The following is a 26,363-nucleotide window of genomic DNA, read 5'->3' as shown; positions in this document are numbered from 1 at the left end:
ACTTATTATTAAATACAATTATAAATTATTTCTTAAGAAATGAAAATATATAATTTCTGATTTTTTTAGTAGTCTGCAGCTGTGTCCTATGGAACCTGGTTCAATCAAGAGCAGGCTGTATTCACTGATATCATCAAAGCTCACATTAGTTTTTGAGCTTTAAAACATAAATAGCACTTTCACATGTTAATGCCAGAGGCTATGAATAATATAGAAGGCTAACATTCAAAGAAAACTGGAGTACTGAAGCAGAAAACATTACATCTATATTTTATAACAATAATAAAGATCTTACCTTATCTTCTGAAAAAGAAATAGCCCTGAACATTTTATTCCTGGTTCCCAGCTATTTCCTTTAGAATCTCGAGGGCACTCTGAACATCCTTAATCTATTGTGTTTTATGCCCCCTTGTTAGGAACTTCCTTTTCCAACCCAATGTGTAAAATATAGGCACCTTATTTTCAAAGTGCAATGTTTAAGGGGTACACACCAGTCTAAGATGAGTGACTGGATCATTTACTTTACTTACCTCACAAAATTCCACTGAAATGACAGTGGATAAATATAAAAGTAAAGGGTTCAGGGGATTTCAGAGTGATAAATGTCTACATAAGCGATTATACTGATAATCAAGGGTAGAAGAACCTGTAACCAGGAACAGATACTAGATGAAACTGTCAAAGAATAGGGAGCGGTTCAGTCTAGCTGTGGAGGAACTCAGGTACAGAGAGTAGGATTGAGTAGCGTCGAAATAATCAAAGTGATTCACTAGAACATTGTTCTCCTGTTACCAACTGGCACAGCAGTAGTACAGTGAAAACTAGGAAGCTGATGTTTAAAAAGGAAATTAGGGTTACTAGTGTGTGTGACCTACATAGAAGAAAGCCTCCTTATGTGGCTTTTGGAGAAGTTCCAGCCTATGTCTAGATCACCATATGGGACTTCCAGTGTCACATCCACTTAAGTGGAATTTCCATTCAGAGGAGTTTGGGGAAAATTAATGTGCACACAGGCAGAAGAAAGCCACACCAGGTACCTCTTAATTCACAATGTTTTTTTTGTTTTGTTTTGTTTTTGTTTTTGTTTTTTATCACCATGTCTTTATCTTGCATGTTTTAACTGGTAATGATGGATGGTCATGCATTTTAATCAAGTGAGCAGTATAGATATGAGCCAACAAATAGAGCAGTGGAGCCCAGAAGTAAAATAGTCATATTTGATATGTAAGAGAAGCTTAAAATTAGTATCTTCAGATATTCAAACGCAGAGGCAAAGCAAGAGCAGAATGTGCTTAAATAAGTTCAATCTAAGAACAAGAAAGTTCTTAAAAAATTTAAAGAACTTAAAAAGATGGTACAAGTGTGAGAAGATAAATCGGTAGAAATTGTCCCAGATGTACAACATCAAAAACATAGATGGCAAATGATAAATAAGGAAAAATCAGAGGAATAATCTAAGATGTTCAACATCCATACAATAAGACAGAGTAAATGCAGATGGAAATTATCAAATGCATAATATTTAACAACATTTTCTGTAACCGAAGAATACTAAAGCCTGTTCCCACAAAAATTTCCAGTTTAGAGCAGAAATACAGAGGGTTCCAAGAGAGTAGTTTATGTTGCAGGATGAGGGGGTGAAATAGGATGAAAGAAATAATAGACTCTCTGCTGAGTTTAAACATATTCCAAAGAGATTTGCTGACTATTGAATTGTTTGGGAATAGATTAGTGCTTGTTGCATAGAAAAATAGTGGTACAAGCATTATACATTTAGTGAATTTCATGAATATTATGTTTAGTAGTAATGTAAACACTGAATATTTGAGAACAAAAGGGCAACAACCTATTTTTGGAAGGACTAGAAGCAAGTATGGGGAGTGAGGTAGGAAAATAATAGAAAGTATTTAAGAGTAAGAAATTATTAAAGAGCAGTGTGTGATGTTATTTAAAATATAAAGGAACTAGCTAAAAGAATTTGAGGTTGGAACAAGAATCCTGTTGGCAACACACTTTTACTAACAATTTTGTATAGTAGAGATCAGCGGTGCAATTATGTATCCCAGAAGACTCAAGAGCAAATGGCTTAAATAACATGGAAATTTATTGATGCCTCAAATGGAAAAGTCTAGGCACAAGTTTTTAAACACACTTGATCCAGGGGCTCAAACGAAGTGTCTACCATGCTTTCTCAGTTCTGCTCGTTTTCCTCTTTTCCTGAGCCATTCTCAGGCTTCACATGGTGATGAAAATGTTCTCTTTCAAAGAACCTCTTTCCATAGAAATCCATGAAATTACTCTCCTTGAAACAATTTGAGTCACATATCCACCCTTGAACCAATCATTGTAACCAAGCATTTCTTCCTCCACCCCTACAAGTTCCCTAGTTTGGGGATTCTTTGTCCTTTCATTTCTTCTTACACACCTGGATAGTTCTTTTCTGAGCTTGTCTCTTTCTTGTTATATTTTTGTCAAACACAGCTACCAATAGTCAATAGATGCTGTTAACTGTGTTTTAACCTGTTCCACTGAAGCTACATATTTATTATTTATATTTTCTAACTTTTTAGTTTTTTCAAGAACCTTCTCACCAACCAAACTGTAATAGCTTGACAGACCAAAAATAGTTTATTCATGACTCATACCACTTGTCCACTGTAGGTCAGGAAAGGGACTCTTCTGATTCTAGGGCCCAAGATGAAGAAGCAATCCAACCACTATTTTAAATGTTGGCAGGCACTGTGCAAAGGGAATAGGAGCTTTAGCAAGTCTGACACCTGGAAGTGTCATGTGAAATATCTCAACTTACTGTTCAGAACTATTCATTTGATCCCATCAATCACAAGGAGGTCAGAAAGTGCAATTCTACCATGGACCTAGAAGCTAGGAGAACTGAAATTATTTGTCTAGCAACATCAGTCACTACCACATTGTCTTTCAGGACATCATAAAGTTAATAGGTTGCCAAAATTCTGTCAACCCGGTTGATCTCTTATCTTTAGAGCATTTCTCTAGAACCTATGCTCATAAATAAGGAGAGCCCTGCTCTTATAGCGCACCAGAGTGTCCGTATTTATTTTCCATGCACCATATGCATTTATACTTAGTTTGGTCCACAGTGATACACTTTTAAGTTTGATATTTGAGTTTTCCATTAAAAATAAATGCTATTACAAGCAATCTTTTGAGAGTTAAAATTCCGAATTTAAGCTGTTAACGTGTCATTGATAACAATTTGTGTTTAGGTCTCTTTGTTTGCTCGGGAGCTTATGTACTCACCAGAGGGTCCTTGGCTGCCTCTCGAGCTTTGCATGCTCAACTGTTGGATAATGTGCTGCATCTCCCACTCCAGTTCTTTGAAACCAATCCCATAGGCCCGATCGTCAATCGGTTCACCAAGGTAAGTAAGCCATACCTTATTAAATAGCATACGTATAAATGATCCACATTTAGTACCTTATTATCTCATTTGTAAAAAATATCATTCTAAAAAGATGGGATTACGTTTAGGGTAGATTTCATTGTTATTTTATTTCTAATTATTGGGACATTTATAATTGATGTATAGCAGAGTCACATCTTACACACATACTTAAAATAACCCTTAAAAATAGCTGAAAGAATCCAAGAAGTGCATGTGCTCTGGTGTCTACAACTCCAATTCTTATACACATTTGGTTTGAGACTCAGTGGTTCAGGCTGAGGAGGGGGAGAAAGGTAAGTCTGTATCGACATACCCAGATTTTAAGCATTCTGCCTTTAAAAGAACTATCAACTCATTAATGGCAAATGGGGGATGGGTAGAGGTTCCCAGAGTGTCTCTGCTAACCTATAGGGTTTTGCCCATTGTGTTTACTACTAAGTACTTGTAATTGTACTGTCCAATCAAATGTAATGCAAGCCACAGAGGTAATTTAAAATTTTCTAGTAGCCACAATATAAAAATAAAAAGAAACAGTTGAAGTAATTATTTATAATAATATATTTTAACAGAAAATATCTGAAACATTACTTTAAAGTATAATCAATGTAAAATTATTGATTGAATATTTTATTTTTCTCCTACAAAGTCTTCAAAATCTGGTTTGTGTAATAGACTTCTGTTAGATCTCAGTTTGCAGCAACCATGTGGCTTCTGTATTAGTGCATAGCCATGGTCTTAAAATATGGCAATATATTTTTGTGTATATGAAAAACATTTGGTGTGGTATGGGGAAAAATGAGGATAAAACATCAAAATATAAATGAGAATACCTAGCATAATCAATTTTTGATGGAGTATTAAATCTTGCTTAATCATACCAGTGTCACACTGTTCTTTGAAAGTTTAAAGAAGAACTTGATCACCAGTGTTCTTTGTCTCCCAGTGGACATATCTCTATGACCCTCCTAAACAACTCACATTATTATACAGTAACATGACAAATGATTGGGTCTTGAACAGATGAGAATATGAGAAGGTGTATTTTAAAGACAGGCAGGAAGTTACTTATGAATATGATGCTCTTACACTATTTGGTATGTGAGATAATCAGGGAAGTCCCAAAGCAAGGCTGAGAAGAAATAAAATTCTATCTCCATTCTTTATCATGTTGTCCTAAACTGAATACTCCATCCCTTCAAGGTTGAGTGCCTTCCTATTCCCTGGGATCTCTAAGGTCGTACCTTATACCACAAACATAGCTTTAAGTTACATGTGAACTGATGCATGACCTTCCCATGTCCATTTCTCAGTCCCATTGTCCACCTCTATCTTTCGGTTTTTAATTTTGTAAGTGAAGATTATTTTGTTTTCCTGTTTCTTCTGATATTGGCAGGATCCAGCTATCCAAGAAGGTCACTGGACATGTTCTCAGTGGATAAGAATGGCCCAGGAGTGTTTTACAGTTTTTAGGGAGTGAATAATGGTAGACCAATGCCCCTGAATACCCAACTACCGGGGTTTGGACTCTTTTTTTTTTTTAACAGAGTCTGATTTCAGTCATATAAATTAAGTGCCATGTAGTTGTCATTGGGAAGTACAAATTGCTTGATCATAGACATATTGGTACTAGAACACCCTCTTAATTGTTACAGCTGAAAAATACATGGGGGTGGACTGGGGAGGGCAGAGATCATATATTGAATAGTTAGATATTTAATAATCAGATTGTCACATCTGGGTAAATGTTTTTGTTTTTTTTTTTTTTTTTTAAACATCTTTATTGGGGTATAATTGCTTTACAATGGTGTGTTAGTTTCTGCTTTATAACAAAATGAATCAGTCATACATAAACATATGTTCCCATATGTCTTCCCTGTTGCGTCTCCCTCCCTCCCACCCTCCCTATCCCACCCCTCCAGGCTGTCACAAAGCACCAAGCCAATATCCCTGTGCCATGCGGCTGCTTCCCACTAGCTATCTACCTTACTACGTTTGTTAGTGTGTATATGCCCGTGACTCTCTCTCGCCCTGTCACAGCTCACCCTTCCCCCTCCCCATAACCTCAAGTCCGTTCTCTAGGAGGTCTGCGTCTTTATTCCTGCTTTACCCCTAGGTTCTTCATGACATTTTTTTTTCTTAAATTCCATATATATGTGTTAGCATACGGTATTTGTCTTTTTCTTTCTGACTTACTTCACTCTGTATGACAGACTCTAGGTCTATCCACCTCATTACAAATAGCTCAATTTCGTTTCTTTTTATGGCTGAGTAATATTCCATTGTATATATGTGCCACATCTTCTTTATCCATTCATCCAATGACGGGCACTTAGGTTGTTTCCATCTCCGGGCTATTGTAAATAGAGCTGCAATGAACATTTTGGTACATGACTCTTTTTGAATTTTGGTTTTCTCAGGGTATATGCCCAGTAGTGGGATTGCTGGGTCATATGGTAGTTCTATTTGTAGTTTTTTAAGGAACCTCCATACTGTTCTCCATAGTGGCTGAACCAATTCACATTCCCACCAGCAGTGCAAGAGGGTTCCCTTTTCTCCACACCCTCTCCAGCATTTATTGTTTCTAGATTTTTTGATGATGGCCATTCTGACTGGTGTGAGGTAATACCTCATTGTAGTTTTGATTTTCATTTCTCTAATGATTAATGATGTTGAGCATTCTTTCATGTGTTTGTTGGCAGTCTGTATATCTTCTTTGGAGAAATGTCTATTTAGGTCTTCTGCCCATTTTTGGATTGGGTTGTTTGTTTTCTTGTTATTGAGCTGCATGAGCTGCTTGTAAATTTTGGAGATTAATCCTTTGTCGGTTGCTTCATTTGCAAATATTTTCTCCCATTCTGAGGGTTGTCTTTTGGTCCTGTTTATGGTTTCCTTTGCTGTGCAAAAGCTTTGAAGTTTCATTAGGTCCCATTTGTTTATTTTTGTTTTTATTTCCATTACTCTAGGAGGTGGGTCAGAAAGGATCTTGCTGTGATTTATGTCATAGAGTGTTCTGCCTATGTTTTCCTCTAAGAGTTTGATAGTTTCTGGCCTTATATTTAGGTCTTTAATCCATTTTGAGCTTATTTTTGTGTATGGTGTTAGGGAGTGATCTAATCTCATACTTTTACATGTACCTGTCCAGTTTTCCCAGCACCACTTATTGAAGAGGCTGTCCTTTCTCCATTGTACATTACTGCCACCTTTATCAAAGATAAGGTGTCCATATGTGCATGGGTTTATCTCTGGGCTTTCTATCCTGTTCCATTGATCTATCTTTCTGTTTTTGTGCCAGTACCATACTGTCTTGATAACTGTAGCTTTGTAGTATAGTCTGAAGTCAGGGAGCCTGATTCCTCCAGTTCCTTCTTTCGTTCTCAAGATTGCTTTGGCTATTCGGGGTCTTTTGTGTTTCCATACAAATTGTGAAATTTTTTGTTCTAGTTCTGTGAAAAATGCCAGTGGTAGTTTGATAGGGATTGCATTGAATCTATAGATTGCTTTGGGTAGTAGAGTCATTTTCACAATGTTGATTCTTCCAATCCAAGAACATGGTATATCTCTCCATCTATTTGTATCATCTTTAATTTCTTTCATCAGTGTCTTATAATTTTCTGCATACAGGTCTTTTGTCTCCTTAGGTAGGTTTATTCCTAGATATTTTATTCTTTTTGTTGCAATGGTAAATGGGAGTGTTTTCTTGATTTCACTTTCAGATTTTTCATCATTAGTATATAGGAATGCCAGAGATTTCTGTGCATTAATTTTGTATCCTGCCACTTTACCAAATTCATTGATTAGCTCTAGTAGTTTTCTGGTAGCATCTTTAGGATTCTCTATGTATAGGATCATGTCATCTGCAAACAGTGACAGCTTTACTTCTTCTTTTCCGATTTGGATTCCTTTTATTTCCTTTTCTTCTCTGATTGCTGTGGCTAAAACTTCCAAAACAATGTTGAATAATAGTGGTGAGAGTGGGCAACCTTGTCTTGTTCCTGATCTTAGTGGAAATGCTTTCAGTTTTTCACCATTGAGGATGATGTTTGCTGTGGGCTTGTCATATATGGCCTTTATTATGTTGAGGAAAGTTCCCTCTATGCCTACTTTCTGCAGGGTTTTTATCATAAATGGGTGTTGAATTTTGTCAAAAGCTTTCTCTGCATCTATTGAGATGATCATATGGTTTTTCTCCTTCAATTTGTTAATATGGTTTATCACATTGATAGATTTGCGTATATTGAAGAATCCTTGCATTCCTGGAATAAACCCCACTTGATCATGGTGTATGATCCTTTTAATGTGCTGTTGGATTCTGTTTGCTAGTATTTTGTTGAGGATTTTTGCATCTATGTTCATCAGTGATATTGGCCTGTAGTTTTCTTTCTTTGTGACATCCTTGTCTGGTTTTGGTATCAAGGTGATGGTGGCCTCGTAGAAGGAGTTTGGGAGTGGTCCTCCCTCTGCTATATTTTGGAAGAGTTTGAGAAGGATAGGTGTTAGCTCTTCTCTAAATGTTTGATAGAATTCGCCTGTAAAGCCATCTGGTCCTGGGCTTTTCTTTGTTGGAAGGTTTTTAATCACAGTTTCAATTTCAGTGCTTGTGATTGGTCTGTTCATGTTTTCTATTTCTTCCTGATTCAGTCTTGGCAGGTTGTGCATTTCTAAGAATTTGTCCATTATTTCCAGATTGTCCATTTTATTGGCATAGAGTTGCTTGTAGTAATCTCTCATGATCTCTTTTATCTCTGCAGTGTCAGTTGTTACCTCTCCTTTTTCATTTCTAATTCTATTGATTTGAGTCTTCTCCCTTTTTTTCTTGATGAGTCTGGCTAGTGGTTTATCTATTTTGTTTATCTTCTCAAAGAACCAGCTTTTAGTTTTATTGATCTTTGCTATTGTTTCCTTCATTTCTTTTTCATTTATTTCTGATCTGATTTTTATGATTTCTTTCCTTCTGCTAGCTTTGGGGGTTTTTTGTTCTTCTTTCTCTAATTGCTTGAGGTGCAAGGTTAGGTTGTTTATTCGAGATGTTTCCTGCTTCTTAAGGTGGGCTTGTATTGCTATAAACTTCCCCCTTAGAACTGCTTTTGCTGCATCCCACAGGTTTTGGGTCGTTGTGTCTCCATTGTCATTTGTTTCTAGGTATTTTTTGATTTCCTCTTTGATTTCTTCAGTGATATCTTCATTATTAAGTAGTGTATTGTTTAGCCTCCATGTGTTTGTATTTTTTACAGATCTTTTCCTGTAATTGATATCTAGTCTCATGGCGTTGTGGTCAGAAAAGATACTTGATACAATTTCAATTTTCTTAAATTTACCAAGGCTTGATTTGTGACCTAAGATATGATCTATCCTGGAGAATGTTCCATGAGCACTTGAGAAAAATGTGTATTCTGTTGTTTTTGGATGGAGTGTCCTATAAATATCAATTAAGTCCATCTTGTTTAATGTATCATTTAAAGCTTGTGTTTCCTTATTTATTTTCATTTTGGATGATCTGTCCATGGGTGAAAGTGGGGTGTTTAAGTCCCCTACTATGAATGTGTTACTGTCGATTTCCCCTTTATGGCTGTTAGTATTTGCCTTATGTATTGAGGTGCTCCTATGTTGGGTGCATAAATATTTACAATTGTTATATCTTCTTCTTGGATCGATCCCTTGATCATTATGTAGTGTCCTTCTTTGTCTCTTTTAATAGTCCTTATTTTAAAGTCTATTTTGTCTGATATGAGAATTGCTACTCCAGCTTTCTTTTGGCTTCCATTTGCATGGAATATCTTTTTCCATCCCCTTACTTTCAGTCTGTATGTGTCTCTAGGTCTGAAGTGGGTCTCTTGTAGACAGCATATATAAGGGTCTTGTTTTTGTATCCATTCAGCTAATCTGTGTCTTTTGGTGGGAGCATTTAGTCCATTTACATTTAAGGTAATTATTGATATGTATGTTCCTATTCCCATTTTCTAAATTGTTTTGGGTTCGTTATTATAGGTCTTTTCCTTCTCTTGTGTTTCTTGCCTAGAAAAGATCCTTTAGCATTTGTTGTAAAGCTGGTTTGGTGGTGCTGAACTCTCTCAGCTTTTGCTGGTCTGTAAAGGTTTTAATTTCTCCATCAAATCTGAATGAGATCCTTGCTGGGTAGAGTAGTCTTGGCTGCATGTTTTTCTCCTTCATCACTTTCAGTATGTCCTGCCACTCCCTTCTGGCTTGTAGGGTTTCTGCTGAGAGATCAGCTGTTAACCTTATGGGGATTCCCTTATGTGTTATTTGTTGTTTTTCCCTTGCTGCTTTTAATATGCTTTCTTTGTATTTAATTTTTGACAGTTTGATTAATATGTGTCTTGGCATATTTCTCCTTGTATTTATCTTGTATGGGACTCTCTGTGCTTCCTGGACTTGATTAACTATTTCCTTTCTCATGTTAGGGAAGTTTTCAACTATAATCTCTTCAAATATTTTCTCAGTCCCTTTCTTTTTCTCTTCTTCTTCTGGAACCCCTATAATTCGAATGTTGGTGCGTTTAATGTTGTCCCAGAGGTCTCTGAGACTGTCCTCAGTTCTTGTCATTCTTTTTTCTTTATTCTGCTCTGCAGTAGTTATTTCCACTATTTTATCTTCCAGGTCACTTATCCGTTCTTCTGCCTCAGTTATTCTGCTATTGATCCCATCTAGAGTACTTTTAATTTCATTTATTGTGTTGTTCATCGTTGCTTGTTTCATCTTTAGTTCTTCTAGGTCCTTGTTAACTGATTCTTGCATTTTGTCCAATCTATTGTCCATTCTATCTCCAAGATTTCGAATCAACCTTACTATCATTATTCTGAATTCTCTTTCAGGTAGACTGCCTATTTCCTCTTCATTTGTTAGGTCTGGTGCATTTTTATCTTGCTCCTTTATCTGCTGTGTGTTTTTCTGTCTTCTCATTTTGCTTATCTTACTGTGTTTGGGGTCTCCTTTTTGCAGGCTGCAGGTTCGTAGTTCCTCCTGTTTTTGATGTCTGTCTCCAGTGTCTAAGGTTGGTTCAGTGGGTTGTGTAGGCTTCCTAGTGGAGGGGACTAGTGCCTGTGTTGTGGTGGATGAGGCTGGATCTTGTCTCTCTAGTGGGCAGGTTCACGTCTGGTGGTGTGTTTGGGGGTGTCTGTGGCCTTATTATGATTTTAGGCAGCCTCTCTGCTAATGGGTGAGATTGTGTTCCTGTTTTGCTAGTTGTTTGGCATAGGTTTTCCAGCACTGTGGCTTGCTGGTCGTTGAGTGAAGCTGGGTGCTGGTGTTAAGATGGAGGTCTCTGGGAGATTTTCGCCGTTTGATATTATGTGGAGCTGGGAGGTCTCTTGTTGATCAGTGTCCTGAAGTTGGCTCTCCTACCTCAGAGGCAGAGCCCTGCCTCCTGGCTGGAGCACCAAAAGCTTTTCATCCACACGGCTTATATAATGGGCATAAAGAGCTACTGAAGGCAGTGGCTGAGCCGTGTCAGAGAGGCGCACCGGGCAGCACACGAGCGGGAACGTGCCTCTGGGTAAATGTTTTTATTTTTACAATGAATGATATATGTCTTCTTCCCCTCATTTTAAACCAATGAAAAGTTAAAAATAAAGTGACTCGATATCAAATTTTTCAGGACATGTTTATAATTGATATGCGTTTCCATTACTACTTACGGACCTGGCTGAATTGTACACTGGATGTTATTGGAACAGTTTTGGTCATTGTGGGAGCTTTACCACTCTTCATTCTGGGGATTATTCCTTTGGTTTTCCTCTATTTCACTATACAAGTAAGTACACGGATTTTTATGTGTATTAATAACTTATAAGTTCACAGTCAAATATAGTTTCAGACCCACTTAGACTGCCTGTTAGTTAAGGGTCTCTAAGGAGCAGACATCAAGAAAGGATTAGATGTACTAGAGAATTGCTGGGGGAAATGCCTATAAAAGATAAAGGAGAGGGAGCAAGAGAAGGCTGGGTGAGCCCTTCGACAGTGAGGCAGGTCTGCTCCCTTCGAGGGAGAAGGAAGAGGATTGGGTAGGAAGAGTCTTGGACTGCAGAACGGTTCCATAAGAGGTTTGGTTGAATGAATGGGAAGTCCACAACCAACACCACCCAGTGGATGCTCCCATGTGACCCCTGAATGGGCTTGTTTTAGCACCCCTGCCCTGCTCAGTCTTTGCCTGGGAGTCATCTGTGGGAAAAATGGCCTTCATTCTACTATAGTAGTGGATTTGGAGGGGCAGCGGCTGGGCTGTCAGTCAGCTATGGGCCCTGCAACAGGAGAACTGAGTTGTGCATTTTCATGGCCACCATAAAACCTAGGTGTTGTTTACATTTTAGCAGAAAGTTAATTTGCCTGAAGATCCAAGAGAGAAGCACATATTGCCTTTTGCCCTGTTATCCCTGCTATCAACAAACTATTGCTGGAAGAACTACAACAGATCTCTCATGATATGTATATATCCTTATATTCCAATTAAAATGTGGTCAACCGGGGGCTTCCCTGGTGGCGCAGTGGTTGAGAGTCTGCCTGCCGATGCAGGGGGCATGGGTTCGTGCCCCGGTCCGGGAAGATCCCACATGCCGCAGAGCAGCTGGACCCATGAGCCATGGCCACTGAGCCTGTGCGTCCGGAGCCTGTGCTTCACAACGGGAGAGGCCACAACAGTGAGAGGCCCGCGTACCATAAAAAAAAAAAAAAAAAATGTGGTCAACCAGTTTGAATTCCAAAATTATGTCACTGTGAGGCTGTAGTGTAAAAACAAAATTTCTTAACACATATTTAAATTAAATATAAAAGTTTTTTGAGGCTCTTTATACAAAAGGATGCAGTTCTTGTAGTTTAATGTTTTTTCAACCTAAGTTTTCAAATTCATATTGGAATTTAATTTGTCCAACCAGGATGTTAATCATTTGCTCATTTCTGCACCTGTACTATCATTATTCCTCCTACTTCCTATGTTGTCCCTCTTCTCTCTGCCTATCTGGATCTTACTTACCCTTCATGCCTAGGTTGTATTCTACTTTCTGTGAGAAGCATTCTCTACCAAAGTAGGTCAAAGAGATATGACTCATGTAGGTATTATGGATTTATTATGCTGCTAGTATTATAGGCTGGTTTTTTTTTTGTTCTTGTTGTCATTTTATTTATTTATTTATTTATTTATTTATTCATTTATTTATTTACTAGACCAAAAATTGTCTCCTCAATGTGACTGTAAGTCCTCTGGGGCAGACACTATGTCTTATAGTTAGAAAAAAAAAAAAAACAGTCAAGAAATTGAGGAATGGTGTTGAGAATCAATTGTGTCTGCTTAAAAAAACAAAAACAACAAAACATATCACAAGTGATAGTCTTGTGGTTGGTGCACTATAACAGGGTGTCTGGGAGTGGAAAAGAGTCTAGAAACCATGTCTTGTTAGGCGGAACTTTATAGGGTGAGCCCTGAATGAAGATTCAGGAACCTCAGATTACTTTCCTGACTCCTGTTCTTGGTATATCACTTTCTTTTCCAGGCTTCATTTCTTTTCCCTGTAAAATAAGAGCTTTGCTTTAGGTCAGTACTACTCAAAGTGTGGTCCCTGGACCCATGGGCCTATAGAATCAGAATCTCTTTTTTAAAAAATCACATTTTACAGCCAAAATATACACAATTTTTATTTGCTAATCATACCCTAATAGATCAGAGGGAAATAAAGAATTTCTCACAGAAGTCTGTGTTTTTAAAATCCTTCTGGTAATTTTTACTAAAGTATGAGAAGCACTGATCTAAATCAAATGTTCTTAAGCTCAATGCTCTGGTCAGTTTCATGGAAGGACCCCCAGGGCTTCTATAATTCATTGAACTTTTATGAAACTACCTTTGAGACAATCTCTTAAGTCCTCTTGCAGGCTCAGAATGCCGTAATCGTTTGTATTCTCTAGAGCACTTAGCATAGAGCAGAGCTTGTAAACTGTAAGCTGACAGGCCACATGTAGCGTCAGGTATGTTTTAGCGTAGCTTGCTTAATGTTTTTACCAAAATGAAGACATTTTTAAAATTAGGAATTTTACATAAAATTCCAGATTTGAAGATTTTCATGAAAAAAAAATGCAAGATGTAGCAAACTCTTTATTTTCATTTCCAGTTTGTAGCAATTACGTGGGGCTGATGAAGGATCCACCCATCCCAGCTGTCCTCAGCCCAAGTCAGAGGGGAAGTAGTCAATTATAATTGTGGCCACATTGGTTTTTTTTGGCAGAAAAAAATAAAGAAAATTTTTTCCATAACTATATTTAGGTACAAAAATATTATTGTTTGTACATTTGGTTGGCTTCCTTCATTTAATGGGTTAACCACCTGGCCACACTTCCAACATGTAACATAGAGCTTTTTCCACAGGAGGTACTCAATAATGGGTGTTTGAGAGCATTATCAAAGTGAAATTTTGCCCAATTAAGTTCTAGTTGTGCTATCCAGAATTTGGGCTTTTTACTGTTACAAAGGTGCATTCGTTTCCTGGGGCTCCTGTAACAAACTTCGTGGCTTAAAACAGCAGAAATTTTATTCTCTCACAGTTCTGGAGGCCATAAGTCCAAACTCCAGGAGTAGGCAGGGTTGGCTTCTTCTGGAGGCTCTGAGGGAGCTTCTGTTGCATGCTTCTCTCCTAGCTTCTGGTGGCTGTCAGAGACCCCTGGCATTTTCCTTGACTCCTAGGTCCATCACTCCAGTCTCGTCTTCACATGGCTTTCTCCCTGTGTCTGTGTCTTCTCCTTTTCTACTTTTTATAATGACACTCAGACTGTATTTAGGGCCCACTCGAAATCCAGGATGATCTCATCTCAAGAACCTTAATGACATCTGCAAAGATCCTATTTCCAAATAAGGTCACATTCACAGGTACTGGAGGTTAGAACTTGAACTTAACTTTTGGGGGCTGCTCTTTAGTTACACAAGTATCCACTACACAAGTATCTTGCCATGTTCAAACTATTGAAGCAATTTTGCCTACATCTTCCCAACCGCCTCTTTCTGTTTTCCTGTTAGAGATACTACGTGGCAAGCTCTCGGCAGATTCGGCGGCTGGCAGGAGCATCTCGCTCTCCTGTCCTTTCCCACTTTAGCGAGACTCTCCTTGGGGTGTCCACTATCAGGGCATTTGGACATGAACAGAGGTTCATCCAGCAAAACAAAGACGTGGTGAATGAGAATTTGGTCTGTTTCTACAACAATGTGATTTCGAACAGGTAAGTCATATTCACATACCCAGTTCAGGATTAGTCTCTTCTTGGATATTTTGTTCACTAACTTCTAAACAAAAAGTATTTTTTGTTTTTTGGTGTTTTTTTGCGGTACGCGGGCCTCTCACTGTTGTGACCTCTCCCGTTGCGGAGCACAGGCTCCGGACGCGCAGGCTCAGCGGCCATGGCTCACGGGCCCAGCTGCTCCGCGGCATGTGGGATCTTCCCGGACCGGGGCACGAACCCATGTCCCCTGCATCTGCAGGCGGACTCTCAACCACTGCGCCACCAGGGAAGCCCCAGAAAGTGTTTTTAATGATATTTCATCAAAAATATTAAAGCCTTAAATATTTCTAGTATTTAATATACACTTAAGTTAAAGTGTGTCTATTTATGTCCATATGAATAGTACATGCTACTTTACGTGAAAATAAGGTCCCACGTTTTTTGAAGGTTATACAGGATGCTATTAGAATGAGTAAAGATGTGACTCTTTGTTGTATTTTATATTTGTAGAATGGATTTTCTTTGCAAACAATAATCTATAATATTTTGAATTTGAAGCTATACATTTCACATAGAGGACAAAAAAAAACATTAAATAGTTGGGCACATGTTAACTTTTAGTGACTAATTTTACCATATAAAAAACGTGTATGTAATCAGAAAGGTAAGTGATTTTCCAATGGGATTTTAAGATAAATGCATCATTTCAGCTGATGTTCTTTTGTTTTGATTTTTAATTCTGATTAAGTTTTAAAGCAAAGTTCTGCAAAAGTAAAGTGTATTTTTATGCAGAGAAATCCTTTACTCTATCATCACTGCAAAAATCCTGTTTGACTGAGTTCTAAGTAAGTGTGAAAAAAGAGAATGCAGCTATTGATGTTTACTTCTTCAGTTTTCAGAGGAGAGTTCATACTAAGTGCACCAAAACTTTTGCATCTCAGTTCAGGAATATTTTCCATTATTACAGGTGGCTGTCTGTTAGACTTGAATTTCTTGGCAATTTAATGGTGTTCTTCGCTTCACTGCTTGCTGTGCAGGCTGGCAATTCTATGGATTCAGCAATAGTTGGTTTGTCCATATCCTATGCCTTAAATGTAAGTAATAGTGATTTTGTGGTATATGATATGTTTATAATCCAATTAATTAAGCTCTCTTCTCCTTTTCCTGTCTGAATTATAGACTGTATTAACTAAGTGATGAGAGACAAATCTGGATTACCCTGGAGGCTCATTTCTTTCTTTTGCTACTAGCAAAAGAGCTAACTCAGTATTTCTAAGTTAGCTCACAGAGAAAACAGGCTGATACCCAAGGCTCAGTGCTAGAGGATCCAGGAAACTCCTGCTGTTGCATCATTACCCAGAAGTTTCCTGTTCTTCTATCCTTATAGAGTTATAAAGTATAACAAGGATAGGACCCCTCTCTACCGTGGCCTGTCCATCTGGTTTGCCCAAACCAAGAAGAGAGATAATGCAAGCTCTGGGGAGAATATATGCTCTGCTTGTAATTTTTTTTCCTAATAAGCCCTATTTTATATGATACTGCAAAGTGCTAGTGGTATGACTGTGTGCAAGTCCCCTTAGTAAAATAGAAAATGTATCAAACTGCTTAATATAATTCCATATTATTTAAAAGATGGGTCTACATGATTTGGGTACATGCCCTTAGTCCCTTATCTAAAAGCCTCAAGTCAGTTGCATTTCAGAATTCAGAACTTAGGCTTCTAGAAAGGAATTATAATACATTTAACATATATATATATATATATATATATATATATATGTATATATATATATATACACACACACGCGCGCACACACACACACATAAATATATCCATATGTATGTATGTATGTATGTATATATGCAGGGCCTGGGGCAGAACTCTGTAATCAAACTCTTTGTTCTGCAGTGAAATATGTGAATGTACATCCTAAGTGGGTTAAATCAACACTTTAAGGAGACCCACATCAGTTCAGTCAGGTTGGCCATCAAATGGTTTAGCACCAAACTCAAGAAAAATCTGAATCGTGAGAGTTTTGTGACTTTCAGAACTAGATTTGAAGTTACAAACTTGGGGAACTTATATTTAGGGATAAGTTGCGTGAGAAGAAAGTAGAGTTTGGGAGAAAAAAAGGAGACAGGAGTAGTCAGAAAATTCCTTCAAATGGAAGCTGGTAAAGTATGCCAAAGGTAACATTGTGTACAGATTTTTTCCTCACTTAGGATGTACATTTCTTAAGGCATATCCCATCAATCTTGGTATTCATCATTTCTTATACCAAGTATGGTCTCCTTTAATATATGTTGAACTATATTCATTCCTTCTTCTGACAAATAACCATTGTTTATGATATTAATGAATTTAACAAACTTAAAGAAGCACATGTGTGTCTAAGAATAAATATGCTCACTTCTAAAGTTGTTAAATAATTCTAAGAAATAAAATATATGAAAATTCTGAAAAATGAAGCTTTATAAAGTATTATTAATAGTATATAAAAGACTGATACTCATTCATTAAGCTCTTGGTTTTTCACCTCCAGATTACTCAATCTCTCAATTTTTGGGTAAGGAAAGCATGTGAAATTGAAACCAATGCAGTTTCCATTGAAAGAGTTTGTGAATATGAAAATATGGATAAAGAGGTGAGCACTCCTAAATAACTAATAAATGGATGCAGAATTAAGATATTGTAATACGCCTTGAACTGACATCTTAAAAATCAATTTTGAACAAAACCTGCATTTCCAAATTTATGCTGTAATATTTTGCAGTTCGACGAAATTAAAATTCAATCTATTGTAAAATACACCATTATTTTTATAGAATCACTAAAGTGGAAAAAAAGCACTGCTAATTAAATTAGGACTGTTCATAAATTATAAGATATCCCATTTCAGTATTGTTATAAAAATGAAATATGAGCACCTGTTTTTAAGGGGCACAGTGATCTGTCCCCTACCAATGTAAAGTAAAATATGCAACCTATGATTATAACTTTGTAAAGATTTTACATTGAGAAAAGTGTCTTAATGCAGTCACCTCACAATTATTTACAGTCTGATTGTCCAATTTCAAAATTAACTACGCCTTTACTGCTTATACCTTCTGTCCCTTTTACTCACCATTAGCATCTCTGTGGATGGGAAGGAGAAGGAGAAAAAATCAGTCTGCTTTGTTCCCTTTAATTAACTATAATTTGGGAGAGAGAAGAATTAGACTATAGACAGAGTATAATGTTAGCATTATCTTCATATTTTACTAATCTAGGGTACTTCTGTCTCCCAGTTCCATGAATTAACAGGGCAGATGATAAAGGGTATATGTTGAATTTCTGCATCTTCTTCAATCCATTTATAAAGGTATCTAAATCTTCGTGAAACTTTCCTCTTTTGCTCACTCATAACTCTGAGGAAGAAGTGTTCCTCCTCCAAATAAAAACCTACAGGGCTTCCCTGGTGGCGCAGTGGTTGAGGGTCCGCCTGCCGATGCAGGGGACACGGGTTCGTGCCCCGGTCCGGGAGGATCCCACATGCTGCGGAGCGGCTGGGCCTGTGAGCCATGGCTGCTGAGCCTGCACATCCGGAGCCTGTGCTCCGCAACGGGGGAGGCCGCAACAGTGAGAGGCCCGCACACCGCAAAAAAAAAAAAAAAAAAAAAAAACCCTACAAATTTCCAGTTGTATTTTGGAAACATCTCTTCATATCTTTTCTCAGACCTTATTCCATTAACCACCTTCTCTAATTCCTAATTTCAGCCCCCCAACCCCTTTACTCCTTTCAGCCTATAAATATACTAAAATATTTTCTGCATACTCCAACTCCTACCTGAACTTTGAATCTTCCTCTAGATTCTTCCCTGGGTCTTACCTTCCTTTTTCATACACATTTCACGAAAGATTAGTCTACCTTCACGATCACAATCACAGTTACGAATATCTAGTTTGTTCAGCTTATTGCCATGTAATGACTAATATAAAAATTGTATCATTTTCTATATTTTCTAAATCTTTTGCTATTAATATATGTTTTCTTTTCATTTTGAAAAAAGTTCAGTAAAATGTGTGTGTGCACACACAAGCACACACACATTTAAAAAAATCATCTTTATGTAATTTGATGCAAGTTGTAACAGACACCATTGCAAAAACCCTTGATGTGGAAAGAAGTAAATGTGTCCAAATGACCCCTATTTACTCCTCTATAGCCCCGTTTCTCTGCTCCTCTTTACAGCAGAATTCTTGGGAATAGTTCCTGCACTTGCTCTCTCTAATTCCTATTTTCTCATTCTTTTCTGGACCCTCTTTCACACAGGCTTTAAATCCTACCACTTCACTGAGCCTGCCCTAGTCAAGATCACCAATGGTAGCCTCTCAGTCTTCACTTTACCTGGCCTATCATTTGACACTTGTGATCGCTCCCTCTCATGAAAACACTTCACCTCCCTGGCGGGGCACCACAGTCTTTTGCGTGTTCTTCTACCTCCTGCTTTTCCTCCAGTGTTCCAGAGCCAGGCCTCAGTCTCAGGTCCTCAGCATATGTAGTTAGTCTCCTTTACCTGGAAAGGGTTTCCTCTGATATCCACATGATTTGTTTCCTGACCATGTCCAGTTAAGCCTTTTCTAACCTCCCTGTTTAAAATTACACCAACCCTGCCTATTTCCTGATTTCCAAAGTTTTATCATCAACTAACATTCTGCATAGGCTATATGGTGCTTTTTGTCTCTCCTCACCAGCATGCATGCTCCGTAAGGGCAAGAATTATTTGTTTTTCTCACTGCTGAATCACCAACAACCAAAGCACTAACTGGCACAGTAAACACTCAGTATTTGGGAAATGAATAAATGACAAACTGTCCTCCTCTCAGCTAAAAATTTCAGGTTACCTTCAGCTCCTTTATAAGGTTTTAGATTTTTCTTAATAACTTAATAGAAGATGGGAAGCCTCTTTATGTGTAAAAATTTATTTCTAAGATTTTGGTATTTTTTAAAAGTGTTTTCAGAAAACTCATAATGTTTACAAACGTCATTCATCATTTTTGTTTTATCACTTTTGTTTATATGCATGAGAATTATTTTTATTGGGGGGAGATATTTTTATTGTAATTATAGTTTAAAAAATATTTCTTTGTTTTAAGGCACCCTGGATAATGTCTAAAAGGCCTCCGTCACAATGGCCCAATAAAGGGATAGTGGAATTTGTTAATTATCAGGCTCGATACCGAGATGATCTTGGTTTAGCATTACAAGATATCACTTTCCAGACTCATGGGGAAGAGAAGGTACCATATATATTTCATAAGTCTCACTTTACCTTTCATCTGAATATATTTATTGTTAAAGCCAAAGTATACTGTGATATTGAATATAAGATGGTCATTTGTTCAAATTTCATATAAAAGTAATAAAGACGTGGTTGGTTTGTACAAAATAAGCTTTTCCTCTATCAACAAAAATATATATTTTAAGCTGTTCATAATCTATTGTGAAACATGACTTTACTATTTTTTAGCTTTATTGAGGTAAAATTAACAAATAAAAATTGTATTTTTTAGGGTGTACAGTGTGATAGTTTGATAAACATATATTGTGAAATGATTATCATAACCTTAAGAACACTTAAGATCTACTCTCTTAGCAAATTTCAGTATTATTAATTATAGTCACCATGCTGTGCCTTAGATACCTAGAATTTATTTGCCTTATAACTGAAAGTTTGTACCCTTTGACCAACATCTTCCCATTTTCCCCACCCTTCAATCCCTGGTAACCTTTTGTTTGACGTTTTGACGTTTTTAGAGTCCACATTTAAGTGAGATCATACAATATTTTTCTCTGTCTGGCTTCTTTTACTTAGCATAATGTCCTCGAGGTTCACCATGTTACCACAAATCACAGGATTTTCTTCATTTTTATGCAGGATTATATATATGTTTATATACATATTTTTTTTCTTTATCCATTCATGCATGGCATACACTTAGGTTGGTTCCATATCTTGGCTACTGTGAATAATGTTGCAATGAACTTGGGAGTGCAGATTCCCCTGCATCATATTAATTTCATTTCCTTTGGCTATATACCCAGTATTAGTATACTTTATTTTTACGCCCTCTAGTAAGTGAAGTACAACAATAAGACAGTAAGATAATATATATAGTTACCTATACAGTATATACATCAAAGAGAATATTTGTATAGTCAGTGACATCATGTTTTCCAAGACCATTAGTGAAATGGGAAAATGCTTGAGATGTAATTTAGTTGCTAAAAACTATATACGAAACTATTGATAGTATATCATTTTTGTGTTTTAAACAAGCAAACATATACACATTAGCAAAAATCCTAGAACAGTTACAAAGCATAAACACTGATTCTCTCTGGGTGATGGGATTTTAGATGATTTTTGCTTCTATATTTTTCCCACATTTTTCAAAATGTTTTATGAAAACATATTATTATCCTGCCTAATCAGATTGATATTTTTCAAATCAGTAAAACTAAAAAATCATTTTAATTAACAGCAATGTTCCATTTTCCCTTTTTCAGAAACCTGCCTTTGGTATCTCCAAACACCTCCTTTTCTAACCCTCTAAACCAGGTCCACTGCAGTGACATCAAGGACAAAAATATTTTTGGAACAAATGAAATCATTGTGGAATTTTAATTCTTCTAATGAATTCAACATACTCCTGGTTTTTCTGATGTATAATAGTATGTCACATTTAAGATTTAAGATCTGTAATTAGGGCAAACCAGCCACCATAATCTTCTCTCTGCCCAATGTTCTACTAACACCAAGACACAAATCAGCACCCAAAAGAGGTTGCTTTAGTTCTCATGGCCAAAGGAACACATGCAATCACTGGATGTTTATGACAAGCTGATTATTTTGTCCAAGAGTCCAAAATACTCTGACATCATCTGTGACCGCCCTTAGTGGTTTTGATGCAGTAGTTGTTTTGATATACCAAGGAAATTTGCAGGCATTCCTTTAGATTTTTTAGCCTATCTAAGCAAAGGGTTCCAGTCCCCTGTTTGTTTGCTCGTTTGTTTTGGGGGAGGGATGGTAAAGAAGCCTCATTTTGAAAGTCTCAGGAAAACAACCCCATTATCAGTCTCTCTTTAAACCACACCCTAAATGGCTAGTTTAGGGATGGTTCAGGGATGATCTACTCTTCCTGGGGCTGCTAATGTGCTCTAGTTAGGTGGTAAGTAAATTACTCAAAACTGGAGGAAAGGGACTTCCCTGGTGGCGCAGTGGTTAGGAATCCGCCTGCCAATGCAGGGGACACGAATTCGAGCCCTGGTCTGGGAAGATGCCACATGCCGCAGAGCAACTAAGCTCGTGTGCCACAACTACTGAGCCTGCACTTTAGAGCCTGCAAGCCACAGCTACTGAGCCCGCGTGCCACAACTACTGAAACCTGTGCGCCTAGAGCACATGCTCTTCAACAAGAGAAGCCACCGCAATGAGAAGCCCGCGCACCGCAAGGAAGGGTAGACCCCGCTCGCCGCAACTAGAGAAAGCCTGCGCGCAGCAACGAAGATGCAATGCAGCCAATAAATAAATAAATAAATAAAAATTAAAAATCAAAACAAAACTGGAGGAAACACACATATTAGCCCCAGCCTTTCCAGTGAGTAAGGAGTGTCTGGATAAAGACTCATCCTTGCATGTCACGTTAAGTCTTCCACGACAGTCATTGATATTCTGGTTGGCAAAATTAGATTCTACTGACCTGACACGTAATGTATTTGTTGTCAGTACCAAGGTCCCCTTCCCTTACAAAGAGTACAATGTAAACTGTTTATGATAATTTCATTATAGATTGGAATTGTGGGACGAACTGGAGCAGGCAAATCAACACTATCAAATTGCCTATTTAGAATTGTAGAAGGATCAGGAGGCAAAATTATTATTGATGGAATTGACATATCTACAATTGGGCTTCATGACCTTCGTGGCAAACTTAATATTATTCCACAGGTAAAGACTGTTTTGTCGTTAGTCTTTCTTAACTCCCTCTAGGGAAACTTCATCTTTTGTTCTATTTTATTTTGTTTTTGTTTTAATTTTTTTTTAATATATTCCTTTCAAGCATACACATTCATTTTGGGGAGCCAAATTATTTTAAATGTATTATGAAAAATAACTATGTAATTAAATCCTATTAAACACTCTAAATCTGAAGTGTTCTCCCTACGTGCATTTATCTATTTGAAAAACTATGTTGCTTTGCAAGTTTCCTTCATAATAGTAAATACAAATAAAATTCAAATGTAGAGATCAGGCTGAAACACATTGGTAGTTTTTGGAAGAAAAAAGCAGTTACTGAGGCTTTTGCTTAGTTGGTAATTTGAATGTAGGATTTTGATTCTTTTGACTTGAGGTTTAGAAATATTGAAAAAATGAAAAGAACAATAATGCAGTTAGATTTTTTTTCAAGTCCTTTGATTTTTCCATCTGTGGCATCAGAGGAACTTGATCATTAACAAATATGCAAATTGGCTCAATAATATGCCTCTGCAGTCCAAGATGACTTTATTCAGTTGTGTTTGAGAGATTTAAGCTGAGCATTTATGAAATATCTTTATATTATTCTTTAAAAATATCTTAAAATACTATCATCTCTTTGTCGTGCTGTTTAAACACATACTTACATTCATGAATTTACTTCAAAACAAATTTGAGTAAAATCTGAAATTCTGACAGGGATAAAATTGACTGGAGAAAAGAAACAGTCATTCCTCTCTTATAAATCAAAACAGGCGTAGTAAAATACAGTTTCACTAGACATGTCAGTGTGTTGGAAAGAGCGTGGACTTGTCGTCTTTGAATTCTACCTGAGCACTTACCTTCTGTGTGTCCTTGGATGAGAGCTTTTTAAAACCTCCAGTTCACTGTCTGTCAAATGAGGATATTTACTTCTATCTTTCTGGATTGGTGGGCTGATAAGATAATATTATATACATAGTATAGATTACATTTATTCAGTTCTTTTCTGTATTATATTATATCCCTGACTAAAGGGCAGCTACCATCATTATTATCGTGGTTGTGATCGAGACATTATTAATAAGAGGACGAGAAAGAATCAGGAAGCTTATAATGATTTAATCTAACTTGCAACTTATTCTGATTTTCTTCTGCTTTTGGGTTCAATATAAAATGAATTTGATAACTATTTAGTTTTGATCATTTTGTTTTTTCCTTATTTAATGTACGCATGCCTCATGTGACAGTAAGATTACTGGTGACTATTTTATTCTCTAGGACCCTGTTTTATTTTCTGGAACCCTTCAAATGAACCTGGACCCCCTAGACAAGTATTCTGATGGCGAGCTATGGGAGGTGCTGGAACTATGTCACTTAAAAGAGTTTGTGCTGTCCCTTCCCAAGAAGCTGCTGCATGAAGTTTCAGAGGGTGGTGAAAACCTCAGGTAAGCTGCTAAGAACAGAGCTTGGCCAGGTTATTCATTCAGGGCTTTTTAGAAACGAGTTGACCTCAAAAGGAAGTCACTCCTGAGCTACCACGGATTTTGTCTGGCCTGTTCAAAGCACACTATTGCTGATTTCTCCTAGGGAAGACAGACAAGGAATAAATAAAATGATAGCCACTGGCTGGGAAACTGCTGGTGAAGGGAAACAAAGGGGAAAAAGAGGAACAATGCAGTAGGAAAAGTCACTATTTAATTGAATCTTCTTCTGCAAAGACTCCTACTCTAGTAGCTTTCTTCCTAAAAAAAATTGTTGTAAGGGCTACTTTGATGTTTGTCTTAGGATGGTCCCTTTATGTGATCAGAGACCTAAGGGAAATCAGTTAGACCCTCTCTGCACTGGAGAGACACAGCCTGTATGACTCAGCCTCTTCTTTGTTTACTCTCTCCTCCCTCTCTCTGTTTCTGCCACCTTGGCCTCCTTGGTTCCTTGCTGTTTCGTGAAGATGCCAGGCCGGTTCCTGCCTGCCTCAGGAATTTTACATCTGCCAGTCACTTTGCCAGGAACAGGTTCCCATTGGAAATCTTCAGGACTCACTTTCCACTTCCTTCAGGCCTTGAATTTAAAGGCATCTTCTCAGAGAGGATTATTTTGGCATGCCCATCTAAAATGCCCACCCCGTACCCACATTTTACACTCTCCCTTTCTGTACGTTCGAATTCTTCTCATTACTATGCATTTTGCTCATTTTTTTTTTGTCTCCCCATGTAAACACACAGACAGAGCCTTTTGTCTGTTTAATTCATTGTTCTATTTGCAGAACTTGGACCAGAGTCTGGCATATAGTAATCACTCGGTGAATAGTTCTTAAAGAAAAGAATGAATGAATGTGTGGGTTAGGAAGAGAATAACAGTATAATTAGAATTTTAGAACAGGAAGTGTGTGACCATAAAATCCATTGTGGAAATCATTTTACTATTTTTTATAACAGTGTTGGACAGAGACAGCTTGTCTGTCTTGCTCGTGCTTTGCTGAGAAAAACAAAAATTCTCATCTTGGATGAGGCAACAGCTTCCATCGATTTTGAGACTGATAACTTGGTGCAGACCACAGTCAGGAAGGAGTTTTCTGATTGTACCATCCTGATGATTGCTCACAGACTGCATTCTATCATTGATTCAGACAGGTATGCTTTATTTGTTTTCAGAAATAAACCAGTTTCTACAGAGATACCTACTGAACATATGAAACACATTAATTACTTGCCACTAATAAAGGATTTTATCTGTGCTGAGAGATACAAAATGTCCCCTAATAGTATGGAAGATATTTTCCAAAATAATTAGAGGAATTTGTTAATGCTCAAAGAATATTAGAAAACTTGATATATTTCCTGAGTTACATAGTACCTTTATTTTGTACTGACATAACTCATACAGTAATTTAAACTTTACAGTAGCAAGAACAAGAAGGGTGAACTGAAACACTGATTATAGGTTACCTGACTGGATTCTTTTCACATTGCAGGGTGCTTGTTCTAGACTCTGGAAGGATTACACAATTTGAAACACCACAGAATTTGATACACCAGAAAGGACTTTTCTTTGACATGCTAACAGAAGCAGGAATAACACAAGACTCAGGGACAAAAAGTAAATACTTTTAGTTGTATATTGATTATACCAAATAAAAAAAAATAGTATTTGAAAAAATATAGACGGGAGAAATGCAAAACAGCGGGCCCCTAGCTACATGTTAACACAAGCAAGAGATAAGCACCATAGCTCTAACCATAACGGGCTGTACCCAACCTTCTTTCTTCCATTCATTCCCTCCAGAATATCTGCCTTTTCCTCATTGCCCAAAGTGCTAAATGCCATTTATCCCTTAAGTCTCTGACTTTGTTCAGGAGTCATCTTCTGCACAAAGCATCTCGTGATTTTTCCCTTCGCTCCCCTGTCTGATCCACATGCCCTTTTTCTGTCCTCTGAGTAGCCCTATGTGCATACCTTTATCATGGCAGGGACCATATTCTATTTAAATCCTTTTAGTCTGCCTCTCCTTAAAGCTACTTGAAGGCAAGTGCCCAGTTTATTGTTTTTGTGTGTTAGGTTCCTAACATAGTACCTTTCAGATTGTTGATACTCCACAAACATTTGTAGAATGAATGATTAGGCATTTTAGAGTAATATTATACAGGCACCTATAATAACTTTTGAGTTATTTTACAGTATATAAAATTATGGAGGGGCTTCCCTGGTGGCGCAGTGGTTGAGAGTCCGC

At 37.3% G+C, this 26,363-nt stretch overlaps 1 protein-coding gene across 1 annotated transcript in view; it reads left to right on the top strand.

The window, feature by feature from the left end:
- The window catches only part of LOC309962411 (multidrug resistance-associated protein 1-like), a gene marked incomplete at its 5' end in the record, with an annotated part of 84,247 nt that extends 58,335 nt beyond the window's left edge, over positions 1-25,912 (top strand). Inside the window, 10 exons of the mRNA XM_082840253.1 lie at positions 3,246-3,400; positions 11,037-11,192; positions 14,436-14,635; positions 15,603-15,729; positions 17,179-17,280; positions 19,773-19,916; positions 22,469-22,627; positions 23,915-24,081; positions 25,072-25,266; positions 25,608-25,912. Coding sequence (XP_082696379.1) covers positions 3,246-3,400; positions 11,037-11,192; positions 14,436-14,635; positions 15,603-15,729; positions 17,179-17,280; positions 19,773-19,916; positions 22,469-22,627; positions 23,915-24,081; positions 25,072-25,266; positions 25,608-25,746 — 1,544 coding nt within the window. The 3' untranslated portion in view covers positions 25,747-25,912. The remainder of the gene's footprint in view (positions 1-3,245; positions 3,401-11,036; positions 11,193-14,435; positions 14,636-15,602; positions 15,730-17,178; positions 17,281-19,772; positions 19,917-22,468; positions 22,628-23,914; positions 24,082-25,071; positions 25,267-25,607) is intronic.
- Positions 25,913-26,363: the final 451 nt, after the last annotated feature.

Source organism: Leucopleurus acutus, assembly GCF_964270905.1.
Source record: "Leucopleurus acutus genome assembly, chromosome: 5".
NCBI classification, from domain to species: Eukaryota; Metazoa; Chordata; class Mammalia; order Artiodactyla; family Delphinidae; genus Leucopleurus; species Leucopleurus acutus.
The sequence above is the reverse complement of the archived record's forward strand: the minus strand, read 5'-3'. Positions and strand labels throughout refer to the sequence as shown.